This window comes from Culex quinquefasciatus, chromosome 3, assembly GCF_015732765.1.
Source record: "Culex quinquefasciatus strain JHB chromosome 3, VPISU_Cqui_1.0_pri_paternal, whole genome shotgun sequence".
Lineage (NCBI taxonomy): Eukaryota > Metazoa > Arthropoda > Insecta > Diptera > Culicidae > Culex > Culex quinquefasciatus.
The window spans coordinates 164762056-164789357 of record NC_051863.1 but is presented as its reverse complement, the minus strand read 5'-3'; the positions used below and the strand labels follow the sequence as shown (position 1 = coordinate 164789357).

At 36.7% G+C, this 27302-nt stretch overlaps 2 protein-coding genes across 4 annotated transcripts in view; one reads left to right on the top strand and one right to left on the bottom strand.

The window, feature by feature from the left end:
* LOC6045372 overlaps positions 1-16702 on the top strand; it is a 246157-nt gene extending 229455 nt beyond the window's left edge. For 2 of the 3 annotated variants that reach the window (XM_038264843.1, XM_038264844.1), the window contains 6 exons: positions 9915-10174; positions 10233-10565; positions 14257-14368; positions 14470-14526; positions 15123-15299; positions 15362-16702. In XM_038264843.1, coding sequence (XP_038120771.1) covers positions 10129-10174; positions 10233-10565; positions 14257-14368; positions 14470-14526; positions 15123-15299; positions 15362-16040 — 1404 coding nt within the window. In that variant the 5' untranslated portion in view covers positions 9915-10128 and the 3' untranslated portion in view covers positions 16041-16702. The remainder of the gene's footprint in view (positions 1-9914; positions 10175-10232; positions 10566-14256; positions 14369-14469; positions 14527-15122; positions 15300-15361) is intronic. The other variant, XM_038264847.1, reaches the window with a different exon arrangement.
* The window catches only part of LOC6046866 (HIV Tat-specific factor 1), a 183050-nt gene that overhangs the window by 106478 nt on the left and 49270 nt on the right, over positions 1-27302 (bottom strand). The window contains 2 exon segments of the mRNA XM_038264842.1: positions 23986-24864; positions 24866-25104. Coding sequence (XP_038120770.1) covers positions 23986-24864; positions 24866-25081 — 1095 coding nt within the window. The 5' untranslated portion in view covers positions 25082-25104.

The following is a 27302-nucleotide window of genomic DNA, read 5'->3' as shown; positions in this document are numbered from 1 at the left end:
TCTTTTCTGAAGAAAAATCCTACAAAATATTAATAAATAAACAAAAGTTACTCTAGACCCTCCGACGAAATATCTGGACGGACCTCGTAAAATTTTGGAAAAAGATCTTTTTTCATTATGCCAATTATTAGACCTGCCGATTTTTTTATCTTAATATTCTGGGAAAAAAAACCTGAGCTTCATTTAGATTTTAAATAACAATGAAATCTGCAGTTCTAATTATGACTTCAAATCAATAATTGTGAACCCACAGTAAATTAACCAAGAACATTAACCCCGTTCTTTCCTGTTCCCATTACTCATCATCGAATCCTTCTCAGACTGTTCGAAACTTCGATCAAGGCATAAATAACACGCGCCTCGCAGCCGTGCTTCCGATATAGCATCATCCTTCCGTTTCTTCCTTCCGCTTCAAGACATCCCCATCCCCTCTCCATCGTGTCCGACCGAGCCAAAGAAGAACCCGCCACTTACAGTAATAATTTATTTACATAAATTATGCTCTTCGGGGCTGTAATTGAATTTCGCTCCGCCTCCTCCTCCTCATCCTCCCTGCTGGCACACGCCGCCATCGCCTGGGTCTTTCCAGCGACCGACCAGAAAACCGTTCATCACCCTGTGGTGCTGCACTTTCCAGCGACCTGGGCCTGATTGAGTCGTTCAACGTGACAAGACTTTAATTGAACCTTGCGAGGCGACCTTTTTTTCTGCTTGTCGCAAAGATCTTCGGATTAGAGCGCGCGACAAATTGACAAACCCAAAAAAGGTCTTCACAGCGCCAGCAAGCCCCGGCTAGAAATCAATTACTCAGCTGAGCAGCGGCACGATCGCGCGCGCTAATCAGGCCCCAGAGGACAACGCGTCTACGGATTCCAGCCGGTCGCGAAAACCAGTCACGATCAGGTCCCGAAGGCGCACGCCTCGGACTAAGTCTATTGACATTGAACGAGCCTTACGCACCTCGAGAAAAGGTGACAACGGCGTAGACCAGCTTTGCTGAATCACCGTTAAAGGGGCGCACGCGATCCCGCCAAAGGCTTCGGGGCGCCCCGAAGGAACCGGTTCTGTGAACGGGTATGGAGAGGTTTGTTTACATTCGCGAATCGCGTGCAGACTCTCCCGATATGGACCCATCGCAGGAAGATGGAATGTCTGCGCTGCGCCACACGACGGCTTCGACGCGAGTCATTCGATGATCATGCGGAGACATGCGCGGCTGCTTTCCCAGACATGCTGGGAATGGCGGCAGACATGAGCTTTTTGTATGAGGAGGAGAGGGGGAGGACAATTATCGTGGAACGTCGTGGCTGTTGGGCACGGTGCGTTTTTAAGGTTGTGGGCCCTAACGAGCCGAGGGGTAACGTGATTGATCACGGAGGTGATCGTGTGACAAAGTTGGCGAGTAATCCAGATTGATCGGAGATTTCGTTTTGGGTCAGATTACGTAATTGGAATAATGAGGCTCAATTGTTTAAACAGCCGTAACAACCTGCATATCTTCAGCAAGTATGGTAGACTACTTTGCTAATATGTCAGGGTACCAAGATCTTCAAAAAGCTCGTTGGAGTTAAGATCTGAGGGTCTACTGCCGTAACAAACAAGAGGTCATCGGAATTTGACCACAGATCATACTCGCACAGCTTCAGTGTGTTAAGTTGATTGCTTTTCCGACATGTTGGGGTATTTTGGTTGTTTCAAGGACTCTCTGGAGTTAAGATCTGTGAGTCTACCGCCGTAACCGATAAGAGGTCGGCGGATTTCGACCACACATCGTATTCGCACAGCTTAGGTGTGTTATGATGATTATTTTCCTGACAAATTGGAATATTCTAGGTGTTCCAAGGACTCTCTGGAGTTAAAATGTGTGAGTCTACCGCCGTAACAGAAAAGAGGTAGGTTGATTTGGACCTCAGATCATACTCGCATTGCTTCAGTGAGTTACGTTGATTACCTTCCCGACATATTGGGATATTCTGGGTCTTCCAAAGACTCCCTGTAATTAAGATCTGTGGGTCTACCGCCGTAACATACAAGAGGTCGGTGGATTTCTATCACAGATCATATTCGCACAGCTTGAGTGTGTTAATATGATTACTTTTCCGACATATCGGGGTATTCTGGGTGTTCCAAGGACTCTCTGGAGTTAAGATCCGTGGGTCTACCGCCGAAACAGACAAGAGGTCGGCGGATTTCGACCTCAGATCATACTCGCTTAGTTTCAGTTTGTTACTTAGATTACTTTACTGACATATTGGGGTATTCTGGGTCTTCTTCTGGGTGGTAGAACTCTGTGTAGTTAAGATCCGTGGGTCTACCGCCTTAACAGACAAAAGGTCATCGGACTTCAACCACGAATCATACTCGCACAGCTTCAGTTTGTTACGTAGATTACTTTCCCGACATCTTGGGGTATTCTGGGTCTTCTAAGGACTCTCTGTAGTTAAAATCTGTGAGTCTACCGCCGTAACAGACAAGGTCATACCCACACAACTTCAGTGTACATTGTTGAGAAGTTCGGATATCTCGGAGTCTTATATGGATTTTTATATTTGCTGGCCGAAACCTCGTTCTCAGTAGTCGAATGCATTCCATCGTTGACCACCTTCCAACTGGTTACCAAAATACATCAATTTCCACTCATCCTACAACTGAACGCCAGAAGCGCCACAAGCAATAAAATCTCAATCCGAATCCCTCCTCATCGGCACTCCCGAAAACACGTTCCGCCGCAATACCATACTTAGCAGCTGATTATGATGATGCTCATGAATCACACGGCAATTTGTCATTCCCGCGATTGGTCCATTTCCTCAACCCCGGGATGGACTTCGTGCTCCATTAACGGCTTAATTGCGCCTTCGGGTTCAATCCATCCCGAAGCAGGAAGACCCTAACCTCAAACCTCTGCTTCACCCCTAACGTGTTCAAGTGCCGGCAATAAAATGCATGAAAGTGGAGAAATAAATTTATCGGAAACAAAGTGCACAAACCAACACACATCTTCGGGATCGTTTATTTTAATGAGCAGCAAAACATCCTCTCAAGAAGAAGCATCCTGCTTCCTTTGGGGCACCACTTCTAGGGGCAATCTGGAAGTCGGTGATGTCGTCGCGTTTACAATCGACTCGATTGTTTTGCTAAGTGACCGTACATCGAGCGAACTCGATGTTGTGCAATTTTAATATCTGTTTTTGCGACGTTGTTTTACACGCTGAAAAAAAAGTTTTTCTTTGTATCATAACAAATCGAGAAGAAAAACTAATAAAAAAATAAACAATTACAGTGCACCGCAAAACGATGACGCCAGCCAGATCTGCCCACATCTGCCCACTCGCCGAAACGATGACGAATTCGCTGGAAGGCATCATCAGCGCGCGATACTCTCGCTGAATAATAATAATGATGATGATACCGGGGAGAATGAATCGAAAGCTCGAGCGCAGATTATCTTCATTCATAAGGTTTTTTCTTGCTTTCTTCAGTTTATTTGTTTTCGTTCCTTTCCAGGAGGAAGAACTGGAAACCCTTCTGCGAACAGAACAAAACGGCAGACGTTCCGGCTTGAATAACCTACCTCAACCTTTTATGGTCTACTCGATGGTCGGTTGGCACTTAAAAGGGTTGCGGTTTTGATGAAATATTTCAAGAAAAATATAATAATTTTAAGCTTCCACAATTCCGCAATGAAAAACAGAATTTAATCGGAGCGAATGGTACGGTATGTCCACGCATCCTTCCTCCCCTGTTGATTCTGTGAAATGAGATCCTTTCTCAGAATCCTCTCTGCGGTAAAGACAACACAGTAAGGCTGGCCGCTTCGTTTTTTTTTTGCATTTTCGTGTGTTCTTGATTCCAAACAGTCCGCAACTTTTCAAAATACACCAAGTTGTTCAACCTTCCAGTAGCCAACAACCCCCCAATAAAGGCGCCCGCTGCCACTCAAAGTTAGTGTTATGCTAATTAAACCTCGTACACGCGAGCAATGATGCTTAAGCAAAACTTGAACCGTTCAAGAGTTGTCACCCGTCAACCGGCGCGAGTAGGTGGAGGCGAACCCCCGATGACGACACCAACCAACACGGCGGTGGTGGCTCCAGAGGAGGTCTCCCGATACCGGCGCTGTAATGTAATAGCTGCTTCTTCGGCGATGCAGACAAAACATCGAGATTAGCCTGGCGGTCGCTTCGCGGCCATGGGAAAAGTGTGGGTGGTTTTCTCATTATTTTATTGCGATTTTTATGACGGACTTGGACGGACGGAATTGTTGGTTCGGTTTTGTTGGTACGGATTTTAGACTTGACCAGGCTGACGGGGAAGACCTTGGTGGGTGTTCATTGGGGTTTAATGAAGGTTAGTGGCTTGGCGGTGACAAGATTAATGGTGACAATCCGTGTTGGTAGTCGATATTGGGATTATGGCGGATTAGTGACTGCTTCAATAGAGATGATCTCTTCATTTGCATCCGTTTGCAATTTGTTTGTTGACAAGTCGTTGGTTTAAGGTGGAATGGGGTTTCATATAGCTATGGCATTTAAGAATGCATTGAAGAAATGATTTGATTTCTACATATAAATCTGTAAATGATCATCAATCTTAAGAATTTCAATCTGGCATTGATAAGATCATAAGATTCAAATATCCCAACATACTGAACATCACGGATTCGACCCAAATCCCATAAAAGAACAACCAAGCTAATCAAAATGCTAGCAGCGCAAATCTCCTCCTACCGATTAGATCCAGCTGTGATGAGAGCCTTGCCGAGATGGCTATCGCTTGCCCAAAATTAAAATGGAACCAACTTTGGCGACATCCATCAAACCTCGTTAAAATGTCATTCACCGCTTGAGGTTGGCACCAAAATTGTTCACGGTTAAATTCTTAAATCTCTTTGGTTCAACCACCCACTCAATTTGGTTGCAAAAGCACAGTTGAAAATCTTTCGAATAGAATCGAAGAGCAATTGTCCCTTAATAAGGTCTAATCCTCATTTTGAACCTGCGCAACAAAATCATGTGAATTTCATAAATTTACTTTTTTCCTCTTGATTGTTTCCCTGGAGATCTGGTGAACCAGTCACAAGGAGCGTTTGGTACGGAATGTCCACGCATTCTTCCTTCCCTGTAGATACTGTGAAATGTGTTCCGTTCTCAGAATCTTCTCTGCGGTAAACACAACGCAGTAGGGCTGGCCACTTTATTTTTTGCAATATATTGCGGGTGTTCTCGGATGTACTGCAAACATCAATATTCAGAAAAAAAAGTGCTTAGGGCGTAATCTTATCACAAGACTTTCCAGCATGCTTTCATCGATCTGACTGCGTTTGTGTTAGATTAGATTAGATTAGACCCGGACAACCGCTCACAAGGTGTCAAAGAGTAGGTCGGAAATATAATAAAAGATGTTCTACAATGAGTTTAAATACGTCTTTTTGGGTCAAAATATATGAGCAAATGAGTCTTTTTTAAATTTTAATTTTTTCTATTTTTTAATCTGTAATATTGAATGTTTGGCCCTTTTGAAATGTTAGTCATGATTTAAAGAATAGGAAAAATCATTTTCGGGAAGATCGAAAAATTTCACGAATGTTTCATATTTTAACATTGAAATCGGACCATTAGTTGCTGAGATCTCGACATGAGAAAATGGTGGGTTGTTTGGGTGAGACTGAGAAAACATCAATTCAAGCAAAACAATGTAAATGGGCCAGAGCCGAAGTGTAAACAAAGAGTCTGTGCTGCTCGTTCCTAATGTAAACATCTTTTGACGTAAGCAGGACAGACTCTTTGTTTACACTTCGGCTTTGGCCCATTTACATTGTTTTGCTTGAACTTTCCTGTTTTTAAAATCTTATCTCAGCAACTAAGGTTCGTATCAAAAAAGTTCAAAAATGCAAAATATAGAGAAATTATTCAGCTTTTCAAAAAAAAAATTTCAATAGTGGGCAAACATGGGCACAAATTAAAAAATGAATAACTGCGACTATTTTCAAAAAAGTTACCTTAACCAAAAAGTTAACCTTAACTTGAAAACTATGCAATTTATCAAAATTTCTTTAAAGTACTTTTTGATTGCGAATTCGATTTTAAATCGAAAAATGGAGCTGAAAATTTTTAGCGACCAATATTTTAATTTTGTGAAAAAAATATTGATTAAAAAAAAATATTTTTTTTGCACATTCTGGAAATTTTTGAAAAGTTGGCATTTAATGTCCCCTAATACAAATAAAAAAATAAAAATAGTGTTTTTTCCGAATCAAGTTTAGTAACAAAAATGAAATTAAAAATGACCAAAACAAATCGTCGAAAAACCCAGTTTTTATATTTAAAAAATCATATCTCCGAAACATGTTAATGGATATTCGCAATTTTTGATATGTTATGTAAAATATTACAAGGAATCAGGGAAAATATTTTCAGACAATGGCTCTTTGGTCCCAAGACCTTGAAATCGGCAAATGAAATTTTCATAGGACCATTTCAAATATTCAGCTAGTTTTTTGGACCTCAACACTTTTCTTTTGAATTGTGGCGCTCCAAAATTGGTTTAGCTGTTCCGGAGATATGATTTTTGAAAAAAATGTGGTTTTGCGATAATCGACGAAAAACGCAATTTTATGGACCACCCTATATCGAATAGGACCACCCTAAACGCCAAACAAAAAAATACGGGTCTAATTATTTGGGCCAAAAAACCCCCTCTCCAAATTTGAGCCAAATCGGAGCACTTTTGTTTTGGAGACTTCCTGTTTGACATGGAATGGCTGTATAATTTTATTTTTTCAAAGTAGAGCAATTCCAGCTCAAATCAGGAATTTTTCTGGTACTTTTGTACCCGACCCTCTCCGATTTCAATGAAACTTTTTAGACATGTTATCCTAGGCCTATATAAGCCATTTTTGTGTATATGGAGCCAATAGTACTCGAAAATAACATTTGAGAAGGGCCTAAGGTATTTAAATATTTTTGTATTTTGCAATTTAAAAATTACTGTAGCTCGAAGCCATTGCGTCGTATCAAAAAGTGGTCAAAGACAAACTTGTAGGAAATTGGACGGGCTTTCTGAAAAAAATACACTGAAACAAAAATACACGCCACTTCTATGAGATTTTTTGATTTTTAAGTCTAAAACTTAAATTTAAAGGTGTTGTCACGATTTTTTTTCGTTCAAAATTTTTGAGGAATTGGCCTAAGATGTTACCAAAAGACTGACGAAAAATGCAGGATGGTATGTCTCTCCTAAAAAAATACAAAAATCATTTCCTAAAACTGTTTTTTTTTGAAAAGTGGTCTAAACGTCAAAATTTTGAAAAACCCATAGAGGGAATCGATTCCCCAGACAATTTTGCATAAAAGTCTCCATATTGACCATTGTCCTATGTCCAGTCCTTGGGAAGATACAGCGTTTTTAAAAATAAAAATGATGAAAAAATTGAGTTTTTGGTGGTTTTTGGCAATTTCTTTATGAAAGACTTGGTTTTTCAGTCTCGTTAATATTTTTACCGGAAAGCTCGTCCAATTTCCCATAAGTTTGCCTTTGACAGCATTTCAATTGGATGTAAGGGCTTACAGTTATAAGCTTAATTACATTGTTAATAACTGAAAAGGGAATATTTTTTTCAGTGTGGTAGAAACCTGGATAGTAAATTAGCTTACGTAAATATCAAAACGAGTCAAATCAAAAAGCTGTCAAAGGCAAACTTATGGGAAATTGGACGAGCTTTCCGGTAAAAATATTTACGAGACTGAAAAACCAAGTCTGTCATATAGAAATTGCCAAAAATCACCAAAAAACCCATTTTTTCATCATTTTTATTTTTAAAATCGCTGTATCTTCCCAAGGATTGGACATAGGATAATGGTCAATATGGAAACTTTTATGTAAAATTGTCTGGGGAATCGATTCCCACTATGGGTTTTTCAAAATTTTGACGTTTAGACCACTTTTCAAAAAAACAGTTTTAGGAAATGATTTTTGTATTTTTTTAGGAGAGACATACCATCCTGCATTTTTCGTCAGTCTTTTGGTAACATCTTAGGCCAATTCCTCAAAAATTTTGAACGAAAAAAAATCGTGACAACACCTTTAAATTTAAGTTTTAGACTTAAAAATCAAAAAATCTCATAGAAGTGGCGTGTATTTTTGTTTCAGTGTATTTTTTTCAGAAAGCCCGTCCAATTTCCTACAAGTTTGTCTTTGACCACTTTTTGATACGACGCAATGGCTTCGAGCTACAGTAATTTTTAAATTGCAAAATACAAAAATATTTAAATACCTTAGGCCCTTCTCAAATGTTATTTTCGAGTACTATTGGCTCCATATACACAAAAATGGCTTATATAGGCCTAGGATAACATGTCTAAAAAGTTTCATTGAAATCGGAGAGGGTCGGGTACAAAAGTACCAGAAAAATCCTGATTTGAGCTGGAATTGCTCAGTAGTCCTAATCCTCATCTACAACATTGCCGAAAACACCAAATCGATCAAAAATTCCTTCAAAAGATACAGATTTTGAATTTTCATTTATCATTTTTGTATGGACAGCTGCCAAATTTATATGAAAATTTTATGGACAAACTAATGATGCAAAATGGCTTCTTTGGGCATCCCAAAGGCACCAACAAAGTATCATCCGGATGAAAAAGTACAAAAATTCGCTCGTATCCGAAAAACATTTAAACAGTGTAATTTTGTATAAAATTATCACTGTGCACTTGCTGGCAACGCTGCATCTACAGATTACTCTCTGGGTCAAACCAGTCACGAGCGGTTCGCCAAAATTTTTGGTTAAGCCCAAAAGTTTCGCTCCGGCTGACGAGGGTTCCGCTCGTTTTAAACAGTTAGTGTAAGAAGTTAATAACATTTCCTGTCGCTGGGTTCGCCCCACTGGAAGCAGCAACTCCCGCACAACCTCCCCCGGATGTCCATTCACTTTTATTCCACCGATTACCCTCTCCGAATAGGTCAGATTCGTGCCGGGTTGACGGTGATGCCGTCTCGTTTTTGGGCATTACAAATCGCCGGATTCGCGCTGTTTGCGGTCAGCCCAAATCGAATTAAAACTCAACCAGGGTGACTACACAACAACCCGTTGTCGTCGCAAATCGGAAGACCCACGCAACGGCGTCCGTCCCCAGCGTTCCAGACACATTGTTGGACCGCGAGAGAGATGAATGCATTTGCGTGGTGGTAGCAACACTGGTTGACAGTCAACACGTCGACTTTGACGACCCACACTCGGGGAGGCTAATGTCAAGACCGATGTAAGAGGGACGAGAGAGGTCCCTCCGGGGAACAGGTCACCAGCACCTGATGCTTTTGGGTAGTTAGTTGTTCAGGTTTATGGCCTTGTTCCGAGTAAATTTGGCACTTTATGGAACGGACACCCATGTTGGGAGCAGACACGGAGCTCCCAAATTTGCTGGTACAAAATAAGTCGATTTTGGAGGTTGTCATCGAGAATTATAAATGCCCAATTGAATTTAACAATTTGAAGAATCAAAAACTGAAAAATATTGATATTTTATCGAACTGAGAATTATTATCAAACAATACAGTTTAATTTTAATATAACCTTTTGGCATAAGTCAAAACTGCTCCAAAACAATCTCACGTTAAAAAAAACGTAGAAACATGAAGTATCTTGCATTACAATTTTGCAACTAATTTTCTGAATATTTAATTATGAAAATCTCACTGTTGACATCAAATAATCTCTAAACATTCAACAAGTCAAATACAAAATTTATAATATAAATAAACTCCGTTGCTCCCAAGTTAGTTCTTCCCATCACCAGATGTCAGCACTCTTGGTCCATTCAAGACTTAAACCAAGAAATACGCACACATAAGAAAACATATCGTTTTACTTTTTTTCTCACCACAAATTTCCTTTCTTCTCTCTTTCTTAACAGAGCGCGCCGCGCCAAAACCAACCAAAACCAAAGGAAACTTTTGCTCTCCCCTTTTGCCCACGTGATAGCAGGCACGTGAGAGGCAAAACATTGCCAACGGTTTTTTGCCAATACAACGCAACACCGGCACAGATGAATTGCACGGCTTGAAAGCTCACCACTGTGCGTAGAGATTAATCGTAGAATTAAATTAGGAGATTCCCACGGGAAAAATATGCACCAACACAGAAGGATGAAGCACGTGACAGCTGCGGTAGTGGGTAAGTTATTTTTGTTTTATTTTAATTCCTTCAAATTTTATGAATTTCTATTTCCCAGCACTTTGCTGCCTACTACCAACGTTTCTGCTTGTCCAAGCTCAACCCCAGCACCCCGCACAGCAGCAGCAGCGGTTCTCCCGGAGTGAGACCGACCTGCACGGAGCGCTGGCCCCGAACGCCGGCGAGCACATCTCCGGGCGGCGCTTCAAGCGCATGTACGCCATGTGTCCGCCGCACTTTTTCCGCATCGGCAACGAGTGCTACTACATCTCGCAGAACAAGCAAAACTGGCTGGACGCCCACTTTGAGTGCAAAGATCGGAACAGCAAGCTGGCGGAGCCGATGAAGTACGACGACAAGAACCTGCGCAAGTTCCTGACCGCGTCCAAGGGTGAGGGCAAATTTAAATGCGGTTTTTTTTTCAGGAGTTAAAAATTGTGGCAAAATAAGAACGATTGGATTAAGCGAATGGAAAAATGACGAATTTAAGTGTTATTAAAAAGTATTAAAAGAAATCTTCAAAAAATTGTAAAAGTTTTAGATTTAAAATTACCAAAAAATGTCTTCGTGGTTTATGAATGGTCCCTATTTAAAGGTTTATTAAAGGATTATGATTTTAAAAAATCACAAACAATTAGGTGCATAAAAAATTCCCATTTATTTTCACTTTTATCGATTCAAGTTAAATTCCTAAAATACGTAGGAATGTGTAAAATCTGGCACGAAGTAAATATGTATTGATGATCATTGGAAAAAAAATCAGACATATTGTCATACAAATATGTATGAAAATTGAAATTGAAATGAAGAAACAAATTTACAATTAAAAATTAAAAATTTAAGAAAATTGTTAAATATCAGGGTGACCACTCAAATCCCATTTTAAAAATTTCCGATTTTTTCCTGGCTATTCCAGAACCTCAAATAATAAGCATTTTTTTTACATAAAAAATGATTGAAAATCAATTTTATCAAAAAGCTGTTATGAACCACCAAACAATATTTCTTATTAAATTTCTAAAAAAAAAATCAAAAACTGACAATCAAAGTAAAAAAAATAAACTTAACAACACGTTATTTTGAAATTTGTCAAACATTAAGTTTTTGTAAATCGTTTTAATTGGAAATAAAAAAGAATAGCAAAGAGTAAAAGATTACTAAAATGAAAATATATTATGAATTTTATTTTTATTTATCAAATTTAAAGCACGATTATTAATTCTTCGAAAAATATTCAAAATATCTAGGAATTTATTCAACAACATAATTTTACCAAGTTTCCTTATATTCTTTGTAAATTCTGATTTTTAATTTCAAACCAATGTTGACTTATCGAGTCGGCAGTATTTTTTAAATTTTTTTCGTTGAAAGATCCAGTTTAATAAGACGTCTCGTTTTATCATTCATTTTATGCGAAATATTCTAAGGGAAAAAATCTTTAAACATATCTGTAATGACTTGAACAAAAATTTCTGGTGTTTTTTTGCATTTGTTTTTCGTATTTTCAATACGTAAAAAAGTTTTTCCATTTTACATTCTTAACAAAAAACTTTTTTAAGAACTTTTGTTATTGTCTTTCCATTAGCTTTGTTGTTGTTTATAGTAAGATTTGAACTTTTATATGATAAACAGTGTCAAAAAATCATTTGAATTATAAAAACATTTTCCTTTTTTTTAGCCTTTTCATTTTCAAGTACACCAAAATAACGAAAAAAAAAAACCATACATTTAAAGTCTAGTGCTGAAGACGAATTGAGAGAAATTAATTTGAAATTGTACAAAATATTGTAAAATTATTTGACAGTTAAAACATATTTTTCAAATAAGTTTGCTTGACTTTTTGACAAACAAAATCACAAATTCCCGACTTTTCCCGAATTTTGTCGGATTATGGCGAATTCCAAACTTTTAACCCACTTTTCCAATTTCCCGACTTGAGTGGCTACCCTGAATTCATAAAGGCATTGAAGCACACCTGTAAATAATATTATCGAAAGTCGTCGGTTTAAAAACAGGTGACACTGAAAAAACTCATTCACAAACTTTTAACTTATATATGCCAGCACACTGCAGTCTGATAAATTAGGACAAAAATTAAAAGTTTTTGAAAATTTTAACTGAGCTTTCTGAAAATATGTTATGCATTTCCTTCGAAAAATATAGCAAATTGCAAAAAAAAATTGTATTTTAATTTGATTTTGCATTTAAAATAAAATTAAGAATAAGGAATGACAAAATGCTCGTAAAGTTAAATCACATTTTACGAAAAAATATAACTCCGGAAACAATTTTTTATATTAATCCCTCCTAAAACATATGATAAAATCAGAAAAATGTGTATTTTGGAAAATAAAAAAATCTAAAATAAAAAATAGGATATTGGAGCAATAAAAAAAAACAAATTAAAAAAAAAGATATTTAAAGAATAAAAATACTACAAATAAATATTTTGTGACATAAAATTAAAACAAACTACTCAAAACTTTAGTTGAAAAAAAAACTATTAATGTTTTTCGAAAAAAGAAGTGCACAAAATAAAAAAAAACAACATTAAACTGTTTCAGAAGAACAGCGCAAAATGTTCAAATATCAGATATTTTGCGTTTAGTTTGGCTTCTTTTTAGTATTTTTAACCGAAATTAAGCCATAAAAGGCTCAGTAGGATGTGAGCAAGCAAAATGCATTCAAAAGTTTTGCAAAATGGATGGAAATAGCGAGTAATTCTTAACCTGCCAAACATGACAAGATTTCTTTTAAACTTCCATAAAGAGAACTGAGTTTTTGATAAATATTTATAAAAAATAAACATGAAACTATATTACAAAAAATATGAAAATTTATTTTCAAACTATTTCAAAATAAGCTTATAAAATTTTTTGTTTGAAAATTATAAAAGAAAATAAACTATAATAAATATAAGTTTAAAAAATTAATTTTACCAAAAAAAGAAAAAAGCGAAAGCAATTCAGGAAGAGATCCCAACTGAGCAACTCTCTACAAAATCGGCCGATTTCGACCATTTTTATTTTTTGTATTTTTTTATTTGACTCAAACTTTGTGGGGCCTTCCTATGACCAAATAAGCTATTTTTATCAACTTTTTTCACTAAAACTCAATTTTCTAAAATACGTATTTTTGATTTTCGCGATTTTTTGATATGTTTTAGGTGACAAAAATCCGCAACTTTTGAGCCATAGAGAAACATGGTCAAAAAATCTGCCGCCAAGTTATAAATTTTTGAAAAAATAGTGATTTTTGGAAAAAATTGAAGTTTCATGCAAAAACAAGTTTGACATTACTTTTTAATGCAAAATTGAATTTGCAATCGAAAAGTACTCTACAGATTTTTTGATAAAGGGCTCCGTTTTTAAGATATTGCCACCGAAAGTTTGATTTTAGCGAAATATTGGCAGTTTTTCAATTTTTAAAAATAGTGACCATAAGTGACCACTTCTAAAAATATTTTTTTTGAGAAGTTCAGAAAATTTGCTATAAAATTGTCTAAGAGACATTGAAGATTGGACCTCGGGTTGCTGAGATTGAGCCGCTTTAAGAAAAAGAAACACGAAAATTGAAGTTTTCTAAATCTCACCAAAACAACCCACCTTTTTCTAATGACGATATCTCAGCAATTAATGGTATTCATGATTCGATTTTTTGAGGGTCCTAAGCCATGTTTAATGCCGAATTTCGCAAGTTACTGGAGTAATTGATCATTTTTCAACGAATACATACCTAAAAAGTTGGCGTTTAAATATTTTAATCCAAAAAATCAATTTAAAAATTCGAGATTAAAAGTCGTTTAATTCTTAAATTTTATTGATTTTTTTTAGTTTATTAGAAATGAAGAAATTTCTACGTTTTTTAAATGTTTTAAGCTGAGTATTGCTATTGATCGGGTGATATATTTGTCTATTTAAGTCAATCAAATCGGCCAGAAAAAAATAAATTTCTCAGAAAAAACTTTATCGAGCAAATTATGTAAACAAGATGATTTTTTTCAGCAAAAAAAGTTGCAAAAACAACAAATAAAAACACTTTTTATTAACAAAACAAAACTATAGCGATTCCTAATTTTTCAGCCAAGAACTACATCTGGATCGGTGGCAACTACAACTGGCGCGCCAACAAGTGGCAGTGGGGCTACAACGGCAAGGACATCGGCTACCAGTCGTTCAGCCAAATGGTTCCAGGGTAATTAGGACGGAGTCAATTCATCAACACATCTTTCTTCTAAAAAATCATTTTGAAAAATCACCCTCAAAAGTTCGATTATTTATGAGCATTTTTTGCAGGAGCAGCCAGGATCTGAAGTACCACTGTGCAGTGCTTAACCCTGACCTCCGCTTCAGGTAAATATTTTAGATTAGATCAAGAATTGATTAACTTTTCCAGTTTGACTCTATTCTTGCAAACCGAACAAACCAAAGACATACATACTTGCGTATCACTACCACAGACCGAGTGACGCAATGGTTTCATATCTCTATCTATTCGCTCCTTTCATAACCGCGCATATGCTACAAACACAAACGCAGAATGACAAGCGCTCCTTACATAATTGCATTTTGTTTCGATAAATGAGTTTGAGAATTCTGATGTGTGCGAATTTAGTATAAGATGAGCAAGCAACCACGAAGGTAACCACGTTTTAAGGCATGCCCTGTAATTTTGTACCGTACCTTGTGGCGAACTCTAACCCTCCAAGAATGCTACAGTATTGGTGGTATCGTTGAAGATGGTGGCGGTAGTAGTCGTTGAGATCCAAATTTTTCCCCGGAAAATTACAATTGGCGCAGGCTTCTAGTAACCATACACACACACCTACACCAAACACAACGGCTTTGCACTTCTACTAACTTTGTTATTTTGTTCAAATTGTTGGAAATATCTTAAGTGATGAAAATTCTAACCTCAAATTTGTACGATCTCTCCCTTTTTGCAATAGGTGGTCAGCTAAGCTATGCACAGAAAAGTTAAACTTCGTCTGCCAGCACAAGATGCCGTTCGTGAACAGCCACAGTCGGACCAAGGTGTACACCCGGTGGAACGCGACCTTCCCGAACGAGTTGGCGAACGAGGTGGAGGTCGTGGTAGCGGATCAACCGCACAGCAGTCGGAAGAAGTGAGTTTTGGGTGGGACTGTTAAGAAATACGCGGTTTGTAATGTTTTGTCTTTCTTTAAAGTGACTACTACAGCACAATTAACACGACTACGGTAGCCCCGGTGGTGCTGTACAACCGCATCCGCGGCATGAAGCAGTCCAACCGGACGCTCCGCATCCGCCCTTCGCGCCGCCGGCCAAACCGCAACAAGCTGCTGCCCAAGAACGACTACATCAGCAACGACGTGTACCGGCGACCGGTCGTCGAGTACGTCCAGGACCACAACAACAACAACTACCTTAACGGCAACGGAAACGGCTACCGCAACGGCTTCAAGCCGACTGGCTTCAACGTGGACATCCACCGGCAGCGGCTGTCCGGCCACAAGAAGCACAAGCTAAACGACGTCAACGGTGAGTACCGGCCGCACCAACACCGGCACCACCTCGGCGAGGCACGACCCGTAACGTCGGCGGCACCTCCGGCGACCACGACGCTACCCGCTACAACAACGACCACAACCACAACCACCACTACAACTCCGGCGCCCCAAACCCTCCCGACCGAGGCGCTCCAGGTCGCGGCCACCGAACGGGCCGAGTACGGGCAGCTGTCGCACGACGAGAAGAAGAACCGCCGGGCACGGCTGCGGGAACGTCTCGGCCGGCTCACCGACGAGGAGCGCGAGCAGTTCTACGCCGAGCGGGCCAAGCGAAAACGGGGCAAGAAGGCGCGCGCCCAGAACGAAACCATTCCGTAAGAAGAGCAGGGTGTAGTCGGTGTTCAGAAGAAGCGTTGCCGCGAGAGTCCTTCGTTGAACGTGCAAGGGTTGAGGACGGGTAGGGAGAAGACCCAAGGTCTGCTGCGGACTTATTCGGACCCCATGGACTCTCGATTGACCAATCTAACACAGCAAGAAGATATGATGGGGAGGAAGAGAGGTATAATATTACAAATAAGCGGTTCCTATGTCTGTTTCTAGCGGAGGTAAGCTCTTGGATATTCGGAAGTTACTAGTAAGGTTAAGGTAATTCGAATATCCGGTCAAATGGATAGCTATCAGACGTCACAATTTCTGAGAATCTACCACAAAAACAGCTCATCAGAAGATTAAATCTCAGAAAAATAACAATTTAATATATAATTTTAACTTCAATATGCAATTGGACAAATTGGATAAAAAATCTTTGTCTAAAATCAAGAACTTAAATAAATCAGTATTCCAAATATGAACTCAAAAATTTATTCCAGTTTTTTTGTGTTGACCCGGCATGCCTGAGTCCTGCTTCTATCCACTAATTTTAATGTTTTAGTTTTTTTTTCAAATGTCACGTATCCCGGGCAGACGGTAACAAAAAAATTAATGCCATTTCAATAACAAATACTGTTAAAATAACAGAAAGTGTTATGAAATCTTTTTGAAAAATCAATTTTTACATAAAAGTTTAATAACAGTTAATGTTATCATAACAAAATTTGCTATTGGTCTGATATTGGTTGAAAGCTCCAACTGTTATTGGAATGATCGGATTAGTTGTTAAAATAATAAAAAAATAATAACAAAGATTTGATCAAAGAATAACTAAAAGTGTTATTAGTTTGTTATGACAAAAACAATCCAATAACAAAACAATTAAAACGACGAATAACAAATCTTGTTATAAATAACTTAATATGTTATTGGCCTAGTATTTTCAAATATAAAAAAATATTTCCATGTTATCCCGAGTAGACGGAAACAACTTGGGAATAACATTTTTTTAATTTTTGTAAATACCAGGCCAAAAACATTTTATGTTATTTATAACAAGATTTGTTATTCGTCGTTATGATTTTTTTGTTATTGGATTGTTATTCTAATAACAGAATAATGACATTTTCAGTTATTCTCCGATCCGATCATCCCAATAACAGTTGAAGATTTTCTTCCATATCAAAAAAATTTATTCCCAAATTGTTTTGCTTTCAACCAATATCAGACCAATATCAAATTTTGTTATGATAACATAAACTGTTATTAAGCTTTTATTCATAACCCGGGTAGACGGTAATAACAAAATTCATGCCATTTCAATAACAAATACTGTTAAAATAACAAAAAAATGGAATCTTCTTGAAATATCAATGTTTGAATAAGAGTTTAATAACAGTTTATGTTATCATAACAAAATTTGTTCTTGGTCTGATTTCGGTTGAAAGCCAAAAGAACTTAAGAATAACATTTTTTGTTATGGAAGAATACCGCCAACTGTTATTGGGATGATCAGATTAGTTGTTGAAATAACAAAAAATAATAACAAAGATTTGTTCGAAGAATAACTAAAATTGTTTTTAGTATATTATTTCAATAACAACACAATAACAAAAAAAATCATAACCACGAAAAACATATCTTGTTATAAATAACATAAAATGTTATTGAGCTAGTATTTTTGAATATCAAAAAATGTTATTCCCAAGTTATTTCCGTCTGCTCGGGAAGTGGATTTTTCAAAAATATTCTTTAACATTTTCTGTTATTTTAACATTATTTGTTAATGAAATGGCATTAATTTTGATTTTAACGTCTGCCCGGAATTTCCGTTTGCTCGGGTATTTCTATTTCCGGGAATTCAGAGTTCGTGTACGTACCGGTAATATTCCGAATATCCAAAGACATACCTTAAATTTCTAAGCACACTCGTACGAATAATCTCTTTTCGCAGACTCATCGAATCAGTTAATGAAATTTCAGAAATTTTAATAATAACCTTACTTAAAAAAAACTTGAATAAATCAGTGTTTTTCATCGAAACTTGTGTGCAACTTTGTATACAAGTTTCAAAATCACTGACTTAGATCTGAATTTTTCAAAGTCAGAGAATATTTTTATTCTGATTTTTCAACTTAACTGATTTGCTAACAAAAATACAAAAAAAAACACACATATCCTTCCTTTCTCTTGTGACAGAAAAACCATTAGTAAACAACAACAACAACAAAACTAGCCTTTAAGATAAAAAGCACTTTCCTTATTATTATTTTTTTTTCTAACAAAAACTAGGTTCAAATTCATTGCTGTCAAATTTTGAACCACGTTTTTGATCCAAAACAGTGAAATGAAAAGTCTACTATTTAAATACCCTTTAAAGATTAACTACTTAAGGCCCCTCCTTTTGATCCAAATGAACGAACTTTTTTCCAGTTTTAACTTTAACGCGTAACTAAAAACGAAAAAAAAAATATTTTGTAACAAAGCAAAACAAAAACAGCGTAACAAGCTAAACAAACAAAACAATGCCAACAAACAGTCATTATTTGTTAAGTTCAAGTTGTACCACATTTTCGAGATACCTTTAAGCAGAAGCACACACACACATACAAAATGTAAAAGATTCAATTACACAAAGTAGAGCAAACATTTTCAAATCTTGTTAATAGTAAGATAAAGAAAAGAAAGAATAATTGAGCTCCCTTAGAAACACAACATTTTGTAGTTTTCATTGAAACAAAACAAAAATAGCAGGAAAAACAAGTGACCAGTTGAAAAAAGTTGCACTTCCAATTAAAAACACCTGCAAACTCCACAATTTAAAAGAGGTAAAAGCTAACTGAAAAAAAAACATTGAAACTTTAAACTGATAACTGACGTGGTATATGATTCGAGAAACGGGAGCAAAAAAAAAGCAAGCAAAGCGAAATTATATTAACAAATTTGCCATATTAACAAGTAAGAGAAAGTCCTTAATACGAGCGTAAACAAACTTTAAGCTGCAATGGGAAAGTGAAACTGCTGTTGATATATACATATAATATAAACTATTATAAATAATAACAAGGAGAAAACGTAAAGCGCTAAGTGCGAGCGAAGTGGAATTAAACAAAAAAAATCAAGTCGCGAATATTAAGCTAATAAAGGTAATTTAACATTTTGTTACGACTTGACGCAAAAAAGGTATAAAAGTATAAATGAAAGTAGAAGTAGGCGAACGCAATTCCCCCAAAAGAAAAGTCCAAAAGCTCGCGAGTCCTGTTTTAGAAAAGGCTTTTTTCCCGGTAGCACCCAACACACATTATACAACGACATCTGTTGACAGTATTGTTCTTGATTTCAAAGCGCACCCTCACAGCACAGCACAAATCGTATGGAAGGATGATGCAAGTGAAGGCTTAAAAGTTGGCGCAAGATTTGGACGTTGTGACAGGATAGGCCGGGAATAAAACGGTCCGATACCAGGAAGGATGAGATTTCAAATAAAGTCTTAAGAAAGGTGGGATGTGTTTTATTTTGACGACTTGCGAATTTCGTGAAAAATTTCAATATCATTGGAATTTTTTTTTTTCATAAATTAAAACAACCAGGCTTGAGGGTGCACAGCAACGAAGGAAGTTTTTGTCTTTCTAATCCAAAATTGGTGGGATTGAAAAATTAGTCAAACTCTGTTGTTAATTACTTTGTGAACAGAACTTTACTTCGATAGTAGTTTACAAGATACTCAAATGTTTATAACAAAAATCTGGATGCAAAAACTCTGGTAGGTGTGCACCGTTAAACCAAAAAATTCATCAATCCTAAACTTTAAGTGGTTAAATCTTGAAAAAGAAGCACTATATCAAACAATCTGTAAAGTACCTTTCGATTGCAAATTTGATAATACATTAAATTTTTCTTCATACTTCTGTTTGGCTAAAAATTATGTTGTGTCCTTAAAATTTTCAAAAAAAATCGAGATTTTTTTTGTTGTATCCTTAAAATTTTCAAAAAAAAAAAAACGCGAAAAAATGGATTTTGGGATATTGGTTTTTTTAACTAAAGTTAGTTAAAAAATCAGCAAAATTTGTTTTTTCCGTTAACCTATTTATTTGTATAATCCTCATCAATACCTACAACTTTGCCGATGACACCAAATCAATCAAAAAAATCCTTCAAAGCTTTCAAATTTGCATCAAATGAGTCGATACGGTTATTAAAAGGACTATAGTCCAGACTCCATTATCTGAAGGTCTTAGAAAAAATTCACTTCGGATAATCGAATCAAGACATTTTTTTATTTTTGAGCTTTAGTATGACCCCTAAGCTACGCTCAAGTGATTTAGAATTTTGAAATCCAAGATGGCGGCCAAAATGGCGGAGATGAAATATTGGAAAAATGCAATATTCAGTTTTATAGGCAATCAACCATTCAACGTGACAAAAATGGGGTCGTAGAACTCAAATTTGATGTTAAAAGTAAGAAAATAAAAAAATACGAAGAAAATCGCCCCCCTGATTTTTAGAGCTGATTTTGAAGAGGGCGACACACACCTAGAAAAATATTTCCTAAGGCCTTATTGACACTTATGCACTGATTTTCAATATCAAAAGGCGTTAATTCATAATCAACACCTAAAAATATTTTTTAATTTTATAAACAAAACCTTATTTTAAAATGATCCAAATGAAAATCATTACAAATTAAAAAAATCGCCGTTCTAGAAAAAAACTAATTTTTTAGATCTTTTATACTGCCGTTCTACGCATAATTGTCCCATGTCAGTTTTTGACGATTTTGACTTTATGCCATTTTTAAGTTTAGTCTGATGTGTAATTTAAGAAAAACACATAAAATCTGGTACTTTGTTCGGAAACTCATCAAAAACAACACCAAGTCTGTTTGTCCCATCGTTGAACTTCTACGCATAATTGTCCCACCAAGTATTTTCTTACACGGAATCATTAGTTTTACTAAGCAGTATGCCGTGTTTACCTGATGTATAGCAAGAGGATCACAAATAAGGGCGATAAACTGCTAACTGGGGCGATTAGGGACACATAGGGTGAATAGGAACCCACGGGACAATTATGCGTAGAAACACAGAAATCGGTCAAATAATTTCAATCGCGTTTTTCTCAGTTGCACATTTTTGAACATGGGACAATTATGCGTAGAACGGCAGTATAGGACGAAAAAAGGCATCTTTTGAGCCAAAACATGGTGTTGCAGAATCTAGTTTAAAATAGCTTTTTTATATCTTTCTTTTTTTGAAAATTTTATTTTTATATTTTTTTGGATGCAACAAAGAAAACATTTTGCACTATCAGTTCGTCAACGCAAATATCTATACAATTTCACCAGCCATGCTTGACATACACATAAATCTGTATTTTACAGATTTTTCGATCCCGAGAATTAAAAAAAAATATGAATACAGATTTTTAATGATGATTAAATTTAGAAATTTTGCTTTTTCAAAATTTCTTCTATGGCTCCGAACTAGACATGATTTATTTTTAAGAAAAAACAGATCTCCCATAAAATAATCTGACATCGTTGAATTTTACAGCTGTCCAATGTCCATACAAAAAGGCTATTAAAATATTAAAAAATATGAGAACAGATTTTCCGATCGATTTGATGTCTTCGGCAAAGTTGTTGATACGGCTTAGGGCGTCTCAGAAAAAATGCAACGCTATTGAAAAAAATTGTCATTGAGCTGATCATAAAAATATTGAATTGCGCAAAATATCCATAATACTAAACTATCATTTTTTAAATGATAACAAATGGCAGCTATGGCAAAAGTTAGTAAAAATTCACGCAGTGTTGCAAATAAAAAAAACATCAAAAAGTTTTTTAAAACGTAGACAAATCCAAAATAATACTTTAATTTTAGTTGTAAAATCAACTTGCAATCAAAAGGTTCTTGGCATGATATTTGATATCGTGCACTATTTTCAAATTATAACAGCTGTACATTAATTTTTGTTGTAGCCATGACCAAACTTTACCATTTCTTAAACATATTTTTTTTTTTGAATAGATCAAATTTGCTCACATTAAATGTAGAAAATGTCAACCCGAGCAGACGGTAATAACTTTGGAATAACATTTTTTGATATTTGAAAATACTAAGCCAATAACATTTTATGTTATTTATAACAAGATTTGTTATTCGTCGTTATGAATTTTTTGTTATTGGATCGTTATTGTAATAACAGATCAAGAACATTTTGGGTTATTCTTCCAACAAATCTTTGTTATTATTTTTTGTTATTTTAACAACTAATCCGAACATCCCAATAACAGTTGGAGTTATTCTTCCATAACAAAAGATGTTATTCTCTAGATGTTTTTGCTTTCAATTAATATCAGACCAATAACAAATTTTGTTATGATAACATAAAGTGTTATTCAACTCTTATGCAAAAATGGAATTTTCATGAAGAATCCATAACACTTTCAGTTATTTTAACAGTATCTGTTATTAAAATGGCATGAATTTTGTTATTACCGTCTGCCCGGGAAAATGTGATATTACAGGAAATTAATTAAATCTTTTAAAAAGATGATTTCCAACAAATCTTGAAAGTTTCATGAAGTTATTTCAAAATTAAGCTTAAAACATTGCCATGCGCAAAAACTGTTAAAAACATTCCAAGCGTTTTTCTCGAAACATCGTGGTGATTTACGGTGATGAGTTTGCCTTTGACAGCATTTCAATTGGATGAGATATAAGCTTAATTACATTGCTCATAACTGAAAATAGAATATTTTTTTCAGTGTGGTAGAAACCAGGATAGTAAATTTGATTACGTAAATATAAAAACGATATAAATCAAAAAGCGGTCAAAGGCAAACTTATGGGAAATTGGAAAAGCTTTCCGGTAAAAATATTTACGAGACTGAAAAACCAAGTCTGTCATATAGAAATTGCCAAAAACCACCAAAAATCCCGTTTCTTCAACATTTTTATTTTTAAAACCGCTGTATCTTCCCAAGGATTGAACATAGGACAATGGTCAATATGGAGACTTTTATGTAAAATTGTCTGGAGAATCGATTCCCACTACTGGTTTTCAAAAATTTTGACGTTTAGACAACTTTTCAAAAAAACAGTTTCAGTAAATGTTTTTTTTTTATTTTTTTAGGAGAGACATACCATCCTGCATTTTTCGTCAGTCTTTTGGTTATATTTTAGGCTATTTCCTCAAAAATTTTGAACGAAAAAAAATCGTGACATCACCTTTAAATTTAACTTTGAAATTTAAAAATCAAAAAATCTCATAGATGTGGCGTGTATTTTTGTTTCTGTGTATTTTTTTTTTTTCAGAAAGCCCGTCCAATTTCCTACAAGTTTGTCTTGGACGACTTTTTGATACGATGCAACGGCTTCGAGATACAATAATTTTTAAATTACAAAATACAAAAGTATTTAAATACCTTACGCCCTTCTCAAATGTTATTTTCGAGTACTATTGGCTCCATATGCACAAAAATTGCTTATATAGGCCTAGGATAACATGTCTACAAAGTTTCATTGAAATCGGAGAGGATCGGGTACAAAAGTACCAGAAAAATTCCTGATTTGAGCTGGAATTGCTCAATGTTATTTTAGTAGTTATGCAAACAATTATTTATTGAAGATGTAAAAAAAAAGGTTGATTTACAAATAAACTCATCACTTCCGTTAAACTTCTTGCGGATATATATATGTTGAAACAACCTAATCATAACATTTGCAAGCATTCAAATGCCAACGAGAGGCATCACTCGATCGCTGGGGAGGTTTAAAAAATGCTTTTAAAAAAATATCTCACAGTTCAATTCCAGTTCACAAGTAGGTAATACTCACGTAAGTATTATGTTGATTCGTCAGCAAATCATCACGTTTTTCACTATCTCCCATCCCCAACCCAGATTCCCTCCCTTTCAACGATCATACCATGCCAAAAACCCCTCACTCACCTTAATATAGTGACACAGCCCGTCGCCCTTCACCTGTCCGCTCGCATCCCGGTACAGCTTCAGCTTCAGCTTGTTCGTGCGCGGATCCTTCAGCACCATGCCGCACTTGGCCATCAGTTCGGCAAACTCCTCGTCCGTCACGTCCGGCGGCATATTCGACACGTACACCTTCGTGTTGTGTTCCGGCTTCAGCTCGAACCACTTGGGCGGTTCCGGCGGTGCCTTCCGTTTCTTGCCCTGACGGCCACCGGCTTGGTCTTCCGGGGAAGGTTCTTCATCTTGTTCTTCCACTTTCGGTGGAGTCGGAGGACGTTCCTCGGGTTGCTTCTTGTCCGCGGAGCTTGAGGTATTGTCGGTGAAGCCGTAACTAAGCTGATAAATCGCCATAAACTCGTCGTCAATCTTCGGGAACCACGCTTTCTTCTCTCCGTCCCAGAAGTAAATCGCTCCGTCCTTGTCCGTGTAGTGATGGACCCCATCCACGTAGCTATACTTCCGCTCATCTTCCGATTCCGGTTTTTCCTTCGGAATCCACTTCTCACTCTCTTCGCACCACCGGTAATGTTCCGTTTCCTTGGGATTCTCCTTCGGAATCCACTTGCTCGTTTCGTGACACCACCGGTAGTGTTCATTCTCGTACGGATCCGCTCCGGAAGCCGTCGCCGTCGCCGCCACCGGAACCCACTCATTCTTCACCTTACACCACTGATACTGGAACTTGGTTTCCGGATCGGTGTAGATCGCCTCACCCTGCTCGTTGTACGTGACATGCTCCGCGTACTTGTCCCGCTCCCCACCCTCCTCACTTTTCGGTTCCACTTCCGGTACGCTTACAGACGGTTCTTCCTCAACAGCCTCAGCCGCCGGCAGCCAGCATGCCCTCCATCTCAATGACTCGGTTTTCGTTGTTGGTATTCTCGGAATCGGTCAGCAGAGTGTCCCGCGCTTGCTGCTCGGCAGTTCGGCTGGAGGTCGGGGCAGGTGCGTCCGCTGGTGCTTCTTCCGGTTTGGAAGAAGGTTCGGCTGGTTGTCCAGCACCGTCTTCGTCTGGCGTGCCAACGGAGTCAGGTGGAATGTTTGCACTTTCGTCTGACATCGTGCCGAATACTGGGCGGCGATCTGCGAAATGACATGGATGGAGGGAAAACAACGTTTAGGATTGTCGGTTTGACGTAAGGGGCGTATGCAGTGGGTTAACTTAATAGTTATTATTGAAAATTGGGTAAATAATAATAGAATTACTTAAATATTGTTTTTTTTCATTGATTTTTTTTCTTTCAGTTTGATATTAGTTTAGAATTTGAATGTCAATGCACAAAAACATTTCTCATGACAGGCTTGCCTAAAAGATATAATTTATTACATTTCAATAAATTCTTAGGATCCGAAAGAAAATTTTCCCATGAAAAGTTGTCGAACTTAAATTAGTTGCCAGATCAAGATCCCTCATTTTTTAGGTTTTGCCTTCTTCACCTCATTGAGGCAAGGCTATCAAATCACTCGAAAAATTAACTTCTTAAATACACCTCTCAGTTATACCTTCACGTATACCTATCGACTCAGAATCAAATTCTTTACAAATGTCTGGGGTTTGGGGTCCCCTAAGACCCTATTAAATTTTATTCTGTTTAGTGAAGTACTTTTAAAGTTATGCCATGGAAAAGTTTTTTAGTAGCTACTGAAAAAGGTTGATTTTTGCATAACCTCAAAGGCCGGGTCTTTTTTTACGCGTGAGAGTCGCGCAGCATGCATATCGCCCGGTTCTGGAAAAAGTCTGTATTAATTATGTTGCTGAATACATCATTGTGTCTCGACAAAAATTTACACGAACTTTTTACTGAAATATACAACTCATAAGACAATGTTAATTAAGACTAGGGGGACAGCATGCAATTCCATCGTGCACCTAATGTTGGCATTTCAGCACTTTTAAATTCAATTACAGCCCCCCTTTTTCTCCTTTATTTTGGAGAGTTGGTAAAAAAGGAATTAAAAATTGCTGTTCTGGTAAAAACAATAATTATAAAAAATTAAAAAAAAAACTCTTAATTTACTTTGTGAATACAACCCAAAATACAATATTAACGTTTTTTTTTTTTCAAAAAACTTTCAAATTTTACCCACTCGCACAATAATAGTCAAAGCTATGTTATTTGATGAATTCTAACGTCAACTTTCATAAGAAATTGGTTTGGACCCTGTAGTCAATGCCAAAACAATTAAATAAAAAAAAAATGTGAGTTCAACAAAAATATGAGTTTACCAAAATGTGAAACAACTCACTGAAATATTTCATAAGCGTCCAAAATTTTTAACAAGATATCGATTGTATTGATGTTAACACCTTATTTAAGATCTAAAGAAAACCCTTCACTAAAATTTCAGTCCAAATTTGTGCGATTGATTAGAAAAAACGTTACTTAATCCACCCTTAGGTGGTTGGTGCCTTCCTCAAATTTAGAGGGGGAATGCTATCCAAAATAGGTACAAAAGGGCGGACCTTGCAGTGTTCTATCAACTTCATTAATTATTCATACCATCAGATTGGTTAGTCAGATCATCATAATTCAGGGCACTTATGTGCTTATATTTAATCTTTTGAACTCGTTGAAAATGTCTTTTAATTACCTAATCAAATTATCTGAAATCCAGCCTCTAAAAGGTTCATGAATAACACTTAAGTGTTTATAACTTTTGATAGGGTCGTCAGATCTGCAATCTCTTGAACTCGTTGAAAAGGTCTGTCGAATACCTTTCTAAAAATGTATAACATGACGGCCACCCTTTTTACAAGCTTCCGGGCTATTGTTAAAATCGTTTTTTAGCATAACTTTTGAAGTACTTTACTAAACACAATGGTTTGAAAATATGACCCTCTACAACCCAACCCCGCCTTAAGACGGGCTTCGATTTAACATTTTTCAACCAATTTTATTTTAGAAAAATATGGGTTGCAAGTTTTACTTGTTTTAGATAAATTTGCCAATGTTTTAAAAATGTATTTTTTTAGGTGCCAACTTTGGTTGTGTTTTTTACTAACATTTCATATATTTGAAGTAATTTTTCTAATGTCCTAGACAGAGATGGAATGAGGAGCGGCCGTGGCTGACTGGTTACGGTGTTCGCTTTGTAAGCGAATGGTTCTGGGTTCGATGCCCATCTGCTCCCAACGAGAAAGTTAAGAACACATAAATTTTAAATGATGAATATGAACGAAAAATCAAAGTCGCTCGAGGCGGGGTTCGATCCTCCGTCCTTTGGATTGATAAGCAAAAATGCTAACCACTAGGCCATGTCGACTTGGTGAGCGTGGGCTG